The following is a 12,183-nucleotide window of genomic DNA, read 5'->3' on the forward strand; positions in this document are numbered from 1 at the left end:
GTATAGATATTTTGTATTTACAACTTAATTTTATCGAATCGTCGTGTTATAAACCAACCACGCATGTTTGTCCATTTGTGAGCAAATTTAAAGGTGCAAAAATGCGTAGACAGTAAGTACACAATACGTAAAAGTGTATGGAATATTTAAAGTACGAAACAAGTCTTTACTTTGATTCTATTTCTTCAGTTATGTCCATAAAAATAAGAATTTTCATGAACGTTCGCAGTCTAGTTACAAAAATTAACTTGAGGGCTATTTTGTTTAATAATATTTGTCTTTTATAATCGCAGGTACAGCAAAAAGGACGCCAATGCCTTTAAAATAACAATTATCCGAAAACCAACAGGTTGCTTCGTTTGATCGTTTCGTCGCACCAATCGAAGTGACTTATTGTTAAAGCAACGATCTGCGAAAGAATGGACGAAAGTTTTCGGAAATTTTTCGGATTAACAGCAGGTCAATGAGGACAGATTACGAAGAGAGATTTCACAGAATGGATGAAATCTTGCAAAGTAACACGGGCGTTCAGGGTTTCGAGAGCGTGTCCCTTTCCTTTTCCAGGCTTGAACCACGTCTTAGAGATTACACTACTGATTCCATCCAGACTGTGCATCGAAAGGCGTTGTCTTAGAATAAGCAGGATAATCGTTAGCAAATTTTCGAACGGTTCTCGTGAATAGGCACGATCTATATAGGCGATCTTATTTCTCATAATTACGTTGAAAGCATGGGGTTACAGTATCTTTCTGGGTTACCTGATGTGACCGTTAGGTTTGTCCGAGGACAAACTTGTCTAAGGACAAATTGGCAAACAAATAAATTGTCGGGCATATGGCGCTTGTGTAGCGTATCGTTTTTCAAATTTTCTGGAATAATTGAAAATTTCTACAGCGACCAAATTTAGGCTGACAATTAGCGATAGTCAAATTAAAGAAATTAAACCTTGACGAACTTTTTCTTTTCTCTCGGAGAAAGAAGAAAAATAAAAAAAGGAAATCTCTAAAACATTGTATCTACTTTTAGCCAGATAACCACGCGGGGGAGGAAGATTAATTGCGATTACAGAGAATTCGTGTACATCCGAAGAACGCGGTAAATAATCTCACATTCTCAAGGAAGAGGAAGAAAATATCGCGGCAATGGATCGAATACGAAACGGCGCGAGGGAGAAAGGTGGATTGGAAAGACAGATAAAGGGATGAATATACGGGATGAGGGCACGATGAACGAAGATGGACACAGGGTGAGAGAGGATCGGATTGAAGGAGGAAGATTCGAATAGGGAGGGGGTAGGAGAGGAGGTGGAAAAAAATCCGGGGATTTACGCGGAAAGGGCAAAATATTCCCCGCCCAGGTCTCATTCAAGCCCCGAGTACGGGGTGGCTTTGGGTGAGAAGCGTGCGCCCTCATTGGCGGGGAGGCTAATATGGCGGTGTTAGGGGATGCGAGGTGGGGCGACTGTATGCGATATTAAGGGCTGCTTTCATGTCCGACGAGCCAGTTCGTGGTGCGCCGTCGTTTGACGCATTTTCTTTTCGAAGTCAGAGTCGCGTGGAACTACCGACGCTCCGTCGTCTTTCTCTTTCCTTTTCTCTATCCATTTCTCTATCCTCCTTCGATTCTTCGTTTCATCGTTCAGTTACCTTACACGCGCGTATTTTTTCTCAACGTGTATTTCCCTTTTCTCTCACTCGCGCCAAAAAGAACGTTCTCCCACGAAGCTCCATCTATCTGCAAGTCAACAGCGGGAAATACGATTTTCTTGATCGGGTATACCCGATAAGAGAGGATCTGTCGTCAGTGAACTATCGTGTACCGAACGCTGCATCCGATAGTTATTTGGCTTGCGATTTCAACTGCAATTTCCGGCGACGCTGCCGCGAAGAAGAATGGCGCAAACTTATAATCAAAAGAGGAACGTGTACAGCATCGATCAGATATTAGGACACGGCAAGGACGAAGGTAAGATCTTTATTTTTCTTCGTGTATCTCCTATAATCACGTAAAAGAAAGTGGCGAATAAAAATGAAGTTAACGTCGTCGATCGTTGCATTTAGGATCGTCAGATCGTTGTCGTCGGGTCGTGCGAGTTCAGTTAACGAATCCAATCGAAAATACTCTATCGTTCTCGTCTCGTTTGTCACATTTTAACTTATTTAGACAGTAATTATTCCAAACAAAATAGCTATAACGTTGAAAATGAGACGGTCCGGGCCTGTTAGTTTCTATTTACTCGCTGCGAAACACCCGCGCGGCTTCCACAAACTCGCCGAGCAATATTGTATTATTATCTAGTATCTAATATCGTTAAGTAAACTAAGGTCTCATTTACCAACATTTTATTACTGCCGCATCGATCTGGTCACGATTGCGATAAAAAGTTTCCTTCTAACTAAAACAAAGTGGGTTATCTATCTTAACCCATCGACCAACCGCATCAGATAGGCCGACGTAATTGTATGGCAATTTAGCAAATGGCGTTTTACCGATTTTTAAAATCGTTAACATCGATCGACCGATCGATCTTCTATGTAGTTTTCTGCCTATAGTTTGCGTTTTTCTCTAATCTACGTAATACGCACGTTAATCATCGTGTTAGGAAAAATTCCAGTTTCTCAGCTTCTCCGCTTCGTTACGCGTACGTAACTTTAATTGCCGTAAGCGTAAAAAGGCTAATTAGGTCGAAGTTCGAATCTATAGCGACGATCAGCGCGATGTAAATTTACAACGTGACTTACAGCACGCGAACGACCCAGCACCGCTGCATGTGCACGTTTGTTTGCGAGGCCATTTTACGTGGGAGCTCCCCGTGCAAACGCACGAACACGCAATTATTTCATCAAAACATATCCAACAATGAATTTCTCAAGAAAAAATCACGATTACGTATAATATTGTTAATTCCTACTTCGCGCCACGTGCTGCTTTCGCTGTTTCGCGATAAATTATGGAGAGTCATTTCTATACACGAGTCAGGACGTTATATAACTGCGCCACGACACGACATCAAAAGACGCTTTAAAACACGATGTGACTATTAACACGTTACAAAGAAGGGGTTTTCTCTTCTTCAATTATGAAAGTATAAAGCGATTAACGGAATAAGGGAAAACTGTTCCGCCAGTGTACCAGTAGTCACGTGAATCTTCGTAGAAAAATCGTAGATTCGTATTTCATACCGATACGTAGCCACTGACACACATAGAAGATTAATCAACCTCGCGTAAAGCTACACTTATTAAATTTCCGCGAAGATACTCGTGGTACGGTGATTTTTTGCTCCGTAAAGGATTATCCCGACCAGTTTAGCGGTGAACGTATTACCCGTAAACCCTCTTAAGGATTTTATTAGATTTTCAACGTAAAGCCGGACCTTGTGTAATCCGTTCTAGCGAAATATATCTTGTTCAGCAAGACGTGGGGTATGAGCTATCCTGAACTCGTTATCTGCAACGTTTAGGGATTTACTAAATACATAGGAAAGCTATGTACATTTCTATACAGACAATTTCTTTTCATTTTTCTTTCTCAGGTAGTCGTTAATTACGACGATTCCTGCTTGATCAAATTTCCATACATTACGAATTGGTTTACGTGCTTACGTATGTTTCATGATACATGCGAGTACACAAGTAGGAATACAGTCGATGATCACTGTATACAGGTGGACCGATTATTGGCCCGTCCCGATTGTGGCGTGCAGAAATCAGGATGTGTTTGCGGATTTCGATCGTACAGTCGTCTAACATAATTAATGCGTCTGACAATACCCGTGCATCGAGTGTCCATTGATACGGTTCGCCGAGTATCACCTACAGATCGACACGTTCTCGGTTCATGGATCAACAGAATCTAGATTCGTCGAGAAATGGAAAATAATCGGAGAATTTCGTTTTCGTTCCTTTGATACAGTGATTTACAGGGACGAAATCGTTCTCTCTGGTTTGTTACTTTTCGTCTAGTTTGTGCGTTTCATATACACAGCTATAATATTTCTTCATTTGATAAAAACATCAATCGAAGTTTAGGTAGCTTTCCGAACCAACAAATTCAATCTTCTATATTACTGAATTTTCTTTACTGAATCTTATTGTACATGTTTGGCGAATAGGTTCGTATTATCGAAATGAAGTCCAGCAAAGATCCTAGATTCCAAACCTCAGCCTTCCATATTACGTTGAACGTTTCCTCGATGCGAGCTTAGAAAGATTTCGATTAAAGGATAAATTTGAGGAGCTGGTATCGATGAAAAAGATATATCGAGGCATGTGGTCAGCGTAACACGGTAAATAAATCTTTAATTTCGCGCCGCGAACTGCCTTTCCGGGCCACCCTCTCCGACTCAACCCCTATCGGTCGGTCGCAGATTTAATAAAAAGCAGCGGAGAGTTAGGCATCAAGTGGGTGCCCCATTGTACCCCTAGCATGAAAACATAAAAATCTCTCTATTCACTGTGGATTATCCGTACGTTATTTGCGTAAATGTTAGTGCGATTACGCGCACAAGCACACACATATGCACGCACGTATCACTCCTTTCTCTCTTCCTCGTATCTTTATCTCTTTGTCAGCATAGGGAGAAAGAGAGTCGACATGCGTGCCAGTTCGAACAATTCGCTTCGTTCGCAATTTATAACAACTGGCAGTTAGAGCGGCACCGAAAAGTAGGATTAGCGTTATTACGCACGAGTAGTAAATGCGCTTCTAATTAGTTCAAGCAAACGTGTGTAAGAGGATGATGGAAGCGGCGCACAAGGATGAGATACTGATATTCGAACTTTGTAAGTTACCTGCGGTGGTCGTTATCGCGTTGTTATCTAATTTCGTGGTCGATGTTGATGAGATCAAAAGCGTCGCCCTGTCTAATTAGATAGATTCCGCTAATGAACCTAGGATTTTCTAGATTAAAACACGTTACAGAGGACACTATTTCTACTCGTGGTCGTTCCTATAACTCTATAGTCTTGCACGATTGAATCAATGTTATCAATGAAATTTTACAGGTTACAGGTTATAAATTCTTTTACATATCACATGACTGGTTTAGTAATAAGGCGAATGAAATTTCAGAAGAAAATTTTACAAATAACGCAACTTGAAACTTATGGAACACAAGTCTCGTTTTATAAATATGTTCTATCTTCACCAAGCAAGCAAAATCCTAACTGCATGATAAAGAGCCGATACAATTTCACTCGACAATTTTTTCTTGTCAATAAACACCTAAAGTATTATCAACACGCGCTTTTAAAGAGATCATAAGCATCTTTCCCGCTGCGGAACAGTCTACAAAAAAATATCATACTACATTCTGCTTGTAGTATACTCTAATGAGCTCTTTAAACTCGGTCGACGTAAATGTTCATAGAAAAGACGACAAAGCAGACACAAATAGAGACGGAAGAAGAGAGCGAGTGAAAAAGGCGACAGGGGCAATAAAAGTTAGATAGAGGGAGAAGGAAGGGTCAGAGAAACGGGCGCGTGTGATACACGTTCGCTACGTGCAAGGGGTTGTTGCATCGTAAGGGGGGTTCGAACGAGCGGGGGGCACCGGTGTACGACATGCACTCGTGATATTTGCTAATCACTGACGGCAACGGTTTTTAAGTACTATCGAGCGTGTACGTATAATGTACAGGTTCGCATCGATGCGTTATATTTCATATATAGGCGGATGTACAAAAAATGAAGCGCCGGGTGAGGCTTAAAATTGGCAAATCCGCCGATCGGACATGATCGGCGTATCGGGCGTATATCGGCGTCCAGTCGTTGCGCGGCTTAAAAATGAAATTGCACCCACACCGACCCCGCAGCATCTCCAACCCTTCTCTGTCCCTCGCACACTCCCCTCCACCTCCTCTCGCGCCAGTGTTCACGCTGTGCTCCTCGCTGTTTCTCGTCGCTTGTGTATATCAACTGAACGTCAATTTCGTTTTGGCAGCGCTGACGATTTAGCTTAATCGCCCCGATCCTCTCTTCCGCTCAAGTATCGAAGGCCCGCGCTACCGTTTGATACGCGTATCTATCCGAACTTCAATACGATCCCTGGCCCTTTAACACCAGCCATCGGTTGATGTCTCTATTTCACTATACCTCGCGATGAATCTAGACGTTAACGATTTAAAGACCAATATCGTCGCTTAACACCGCAATGATGATAAGGTAGAGTTATTTGAATCAGTTAAGCTTCTACACTTTGTAATTCAACCTCCGATTTGTATAGAACAATTAAACTGTGATGTATACTACAAGATATTATAATACAATAATGCAAGAAGAAGGAAATATTGTGTACTTTAAGTTCAGAAAGTAAAAATATAAAAGATCTTCAGTAGTATTTCGACGTATTTGATTTTAGCCAATTAGAAAATAAATTTAGTTTCTAATAGCAACGGTTTAGTCGAATGACGCATAAAGAATTGTAGGAAAAGGAACGTCTTAATTCGTTGAATGATCCGAACTCGAAGTGAATTAGTCTTTTCGTTCTTGTTTGCAGATCACGCGACGTCGTCCGATGCCATCGGTGATGCCGGAGATACAGAACTCGGTCATCTGAGTGATCATCAGATAAACGATGGCCTGCACGACCCTTTAAATCTAGGAGAGTCGGACCGGTTAAATCTAGGAGAATCGGATCGGCCACGCAAGGTTCGAAGGTCCCGCACTACGTTTACCACGTACCAGCTGCACGAGCTCGAGAAGGCCTTTGGAAACACACAGTATCCAGATGTGTTCACCAGAGAAGAACTCGCGATGAGGTTAGACCTTTCCGAAGCTAGGGTGCAGGTGAGTTCAATTATTTAATCGAAACTTTCATTATTCATTACTTTCATTATTCATTGCTGATAGCTTAACTTCCGAAAAGGGGGACTATGATAAGTAAATATTTTTTAATTAAATGCAAAAATAGCTGATATTATAAAATTAGTACCAAAACATCTGACACAATTTATTTAATTCGCTATTCTGTCTTATAAAAGATTCTCAGCTATAAATTATTAAGCATATATATATTATTTAACTTGCCCACTGTACAGTACGAAAACGTAGGTAGCGTATCATAACAAACCATACATTTTTTAAGAAATTTAAATTTTAAATGTACAATTCTTTAACGACTCCAGAGCTGTATTCTTGTATTTATATTAAATATATTTACGCACAAAGTAATTTTCGTGATCGAAGAAAGAATTTGTTGAATGTGCGTCGTAGGATATTTCTTTCAACGTTAGCCACGGCTCGATAAGAGTATACTAGCCAAGATGTTCGAAATTGTCTTTAAAACTGTGTATGCGCACCGCAAGCTTTTCAAGCTTGATATTCGAACGAAAGCCGTTGGTGAATGAGCCGCAACTTCAGCGCCGGCCTCTCAACTAATTACATACTATTGTACCGAAAATCTGCCGCTTCTCTTCGACGTCTGTAATTTCGCGAAAGACGCGCCAAACCATACTCATGCTACAGGGATTAATTTTATACGAGCCAGTCGAACGGTAAAGAGCGTACGGGGTCGTAATCTGCTTTGAAATTATTTTCCAGCCGTGCCTTTTAACGGCTGTGAGAGAGCACCACCTGCACATATTTTGACGTCAGTGAAAACAAAAAATAAAAATAAAAAAGGGGAGCGAAAAGAAACTGAATTTATGAACTAAAAAAAAAAAAAAAAAAGAAAAGAACGAAGAAGTGAAAAACTAAAAAAAGATAGACGAGAAAGAAGGGAAAGAGATTTACATGCGCAATTATAATTTTCAAACGATTCAAATTGTTTAATCGGTTTGAAGGTTCAAAGAAATAACCTCGACATAATTATCCAACGCTTTTCCTTATGACTTCGTCGTTCACGTTAGGTTGATTAAATGTCGATTCTAAAAATTGACAGAGAAAACTTCGTTTTCGATATCGATGTATTCTTTAATTTCCCCGTATTCTACAATATTCTTTCCCTCCGAAAAAGGTCCTCGGCTGGAAATCTTTTGACCACGTTAATTTGATCACGAACCCAAATAAATATCAGCCCTAGGGTTCACCAACATTATCACTCGATCATTCACGAAACGAGTCCGAATTACGTGACGTAGAATCGGCACACGACGATGTCGTCGGCGATGGAGACTAGAAGAGGGGTTGAACTGAAGTATTGGCGACGCTCCCATAAATTATGACTTTTCCATGGATGGAAATCGGTTACACGATTAGCGTAACCATCATGGCACCCTCGCTCGTACGTGCAACAAGGAGACGAACAGTGGAGCTTCTTAGCTAGAATGAAACAGTGAATTGAAGCGGGACGGAAGAAGGGATTGATCACGAAAGAGAGAAGAAGAGAGTAAGAAAGAGCACTGTGTATATATATGTGTGTGTGTGTGTGTGTGTGTATAGATATATATATATATATATATATATACATATATAGATAGTAGATATATATATGTGTGTGTGTGTATATGTAGAGTATAGAGAAGGGTCGTGGATGGTGCCGTCGTCGAAGGGTGGCGTGCAGTTGAAAAGAGACAGAGAGCATTCCGATTGGCCCATTGTGGTACAGCCAAGCGACAATGCCGGCAATTGGCCGTCGCTCGACAAAACCGCTAAATGATCCGCCGCGGCGCAGTGGTGCCACGGCCACTTTATTTCAATCTAGGAAATCCTCCGCTACTCCTCCTCCCACGCCGCCCTCAATTCCAGATGCGAAATTACCCATTTTTCGGTATTAATGGCCGGCCGATGTATCGTGTTCGATCGTCGATCGGCCTGGATGGTAATGGAATCGCGAATCGTTTCTGCCCCGCTTCCCATTCCCCGCGTAACAGACGCGTCGCGTCGAGCCTTCTAGCTTTCGCTTTTTTGTTACGGTGTTTGTTTATCGATTCAAAGAGATTTTTTAATCGCAGTTAGAACAAAAGACGCTCCGCGTCTCGAGAGACGTGCGAAACAGCAGGAATTATCTTCTTCGTAACCAAAATTTTGTTCGATCATGGAAACACCGTAATAGTGATATCCATGTTCATTTAGTGCTTATTTCATTGTAAGTATATTACGATGAGCAAATTACTTTTTCGTATTAAATATGAAATACATACATTACAACAGAATAAATACATTACTGAACTATTCACATCCAGTAAAATTCCATTTGTTACCCAAAGAAGAGAGATTAATTTACCGTTAGGGTTGCTAATTTTGTGGACATGCAAATTTCAAATTAGGTATTTAAATAATTCTTGTTTTTTACGCGTCATTTTATTTCTGTCAAAAACAAATTATATCATAAAGTCAATCTGTCTTTATTCATTTCCAAGTTCATTTTTACGTAATAAATAAGCCGGTTAACAGGTTGAGCGTTCTTTTTATATCTACTATTTTGTAACACTATATTAGAAGGTCGTCATAGATGGAATTTCGAAGGTCATAGGAAAAATGTTGGCTCTGGTGCTTTCAACAAGTAAGAGAGAGCGTCGACAGGAAATTTGCGGTAGAGACGGCGGTGGAAACGTTACACCGAGATTGTACGGACCGTAGATGGGGGGATTCAAACTTTCGGGTTCGCGCTGGGTCGGTTAAACGACGCGCTGCAAGGTTTGCGAGCACTTAGGCGTTAGCGGGGTATTCAGGAGCGATTAAATAATTAACAGCAATTAGGCAATTGAATTTCCTTCTCCAGCCTCGCGACGTTCGCCTCTTTCCCTTCCTCCAAGCTCCTCCTCCGTTCAACTGAACGTTCCAAGTCACTTTCAAAACTTTCCTTGATTTCCAGTTTCTATCAACGATATTCCTAATTTCTATTTCGAAATATTCTCGGTAATTTCCAACGTTACACACACGTTAATTACAATCCTTTTCCAATCTGTATCATGTCTGTCTAATAATTTCGAATTGGTTCGAACCGCGTGTGTCTAATCATTCAGGAACGAATTATGAAAAATCTTCGAGCAAACATCTTCGAAATTACGATCCAGGTGCAATAGATATCATCGAACGATCTACGCGTATTGGATCAATGGCGACGAACGTCGTCGACTGAAAAACACTGGATTTTCCGCACAATGGAGGCAGGATGTAAAATGCAATCTCTCCCTCGTTCTCTGTCTGCTTCTCGCGGAATCTGCCAGTGGCCACGAAAAATCAGAGCAACCCAGGCGGAAAGCGAAAGCATTTATATGGCAACGGGGCCAGCGGTAACGGTGTGCTGGGGGCTTTCGAAGGGGCGGCGAGGTGCGAGGGCAGGGGTTGCTACCACTCAGGAGTACGGAGGAAATCAGGATAATTGTTAACAATTAGCTTAATCAACCTCGAGAGCAAGCTTTTGTTGGCTGGTTCTGATACGGCCGCCTGGGGTTCTCATGCGTCGCTCGCGCGTATTTTCTTCTAAGAAATAATTCGATGATTTTACGCGACAATCGTCCCCCCTAATACAGAACAAAGGGAATGGATGAAAAGATTGCATCCTATCTATTTTCTAATGAAAAATTGCACTATTTACATATGCAGAGTAGATTCAAATAATTTTATTTTCCGTGTCCATTTCGTTTCATCAATCTTTATAATTTCTCCTCATACTCGTCGTATGGATTATGGTTGCGATCCGACACAGACAGATTGTATCTGTAACATAATATAGTTTCACCACTAACATAAACTTCAATTATAAGACAAGTATCGTCAAATACTAAATAAATATTTCGATATTTTCTTCTGATATGATATTGTATCGGTGAATAATTAATCCTTGCAAATCTAAATTGAAGGCAATATTTTAAGACAAAACATTTCAAATGATTCAGGCGATTAAACGTTTTTACGATACATTACAAGTGTTGTATTAAAATGAAATCAAATTTATTATTCTTATGATTGCAGGTCTGGTTTCAAAATCGGCGTGCGAAATGGCGTAAGAAGGAGAAAGTGCTCGGCAGAGACACCAGTTTTATGCACGTCGAACAAAGTGGTGAGTACACGTCTCTTTTAAGAATTGTTCCTCGTTCGATTTTTTATTTCAATACGGGAGAATCGCGTGGTCTGCCGATTTAATATGCGAAAAGACGAGTCGCGAAAGTTAGGGAAGGTAGATGCAATCAACATCAATTACATCTAATTTCAGTGTCGGCCATCGTAGCTACCACACGCGAACAACGTGCGACGGAAGCTTGATCGTTTAATTTTTCATGAATGGTCCGATTGGTGCTCTGTGAAACTTTACGGCCAGCTATCTGGAAGAAACGGATAAATTTTTGGTTTCGAAAAACGATAGATCGTCCATCTTAATTTGGATAATCTATTCATTTTAGTCATTCGTTAATTTTTTAAAGATTCTAGGTAAACAAACCAATGAAATCTTTACTTCAGTCGAAACACCTAATTTCAGATCTGCTTTGTCCAAAATTAATTGACTGTTCAAGATGTCCCATCCCTCGAGCTTTAAAAAAATTTGTCGAGTTTTTAACAGTGAATGTGTTCTGTATTGCATTTGACAGGATTGGAAGAGGATCCTTTATCACGAATTTTTACCAACTATCTAAATGTTAGGTTTAATCTACAATGTTTTCTTCTTCAATGAGAAAATATGATCAATTTTATTCACTATACATAGCATAGTATTTATTCATTTTTGTCTCCATCCAGTTCTTTCAACGATGAAGCTATCGAATACATGTGTTACCATACATTTTTCGATTGTATGAGCACACAACATGCGATAAAGTGTGCAGTCTATGAAAATACATTGCCTTTCAATTTTCTTAAAAACCATTTAGAACTTTCCGAACAAGCAAGTTTCTCCTTCGATTCTCTCCTCTACGACCTCCTCTTCCTGAATTTTCCTCTCATCTAACGTCACTAGCGAACATCTAACAACCATCACACCGAAACACAGCCGAAACAAGAAAAGAAACCAGCAGATAGAATAAACGCCACGATCAGAGCCATTGCTCTTAACGAACGGCCAATTGATTCTGGACAAACGATCGAGACAAAGACGCAGTTGGATCGCGAAATGCTAATTCTCCTCGGCGGCCAAAACGGAGCAACCCCGTGGCGGTCGAAAAAACTTTCGCAACGAACTAAAATCCCTGCAAAAACGGTATGATTGCAGGTGTCAACGAGCTGTCCCTTCACGCCCGCCTGCTCCAAACCGCCGGCGGTGTGCCAGGTGCGGATCCATCGACAGGACCAGCGGGTGCCTTT

At 40.8% G+C, this 12,183-nt stretch overlaps 1 protein-coding gene across 1 annotated transcript in view; it reads left to right on the forward strand.

Moving 5' to 3' along the window:
• Nucleotides 1–1,505: 1,505 nt before the first annotated feature.
• LOC100741215 (paired box protein Pax-6-like) overlaps nt 1,506–12,183 on the forward strand; it is a 12,459-nt gene continuing 1,781 nt past the window's right edge. Inside the window, exons 1-4 of the mRNA XM_033319583.1 lie at nt 1,506–1,965; nt 6,500–6,789; nt 10,861–10,948; nt 12,092–12,175. Of these exons, the coding sequence (XP_033175474.1) occupies nt 1,893–1,965; nt 6,500–6,789; nt 10,861–10,948; nt 12,092–12,175 (535 nt within the window). The 5' untranslated portion in view covers nt 1,506–1,892. The remainder of the gene's footprint in view (nt 1,966–6,499; nt 6,790–10,860; nt 10,949–12,091; nt 12,176–12,183) is intronic.

Source organism: Bombus impatiens, unplaced genomic scaffold (genome assembly GCF_000188095.3).
Source record: "Bombus impatiens unplaced genomic scaffold, BIMP_2.2 scf_0171, whole genome shotgun sequence".
In the NCBI taxonomy this organism is placed as follows: domain Eukaryota; kingdom Metazoa; phylum Arthropoda; class Insecta; order Hymenoptera; family Apidae; genus Bombus; species Bombus impatiens.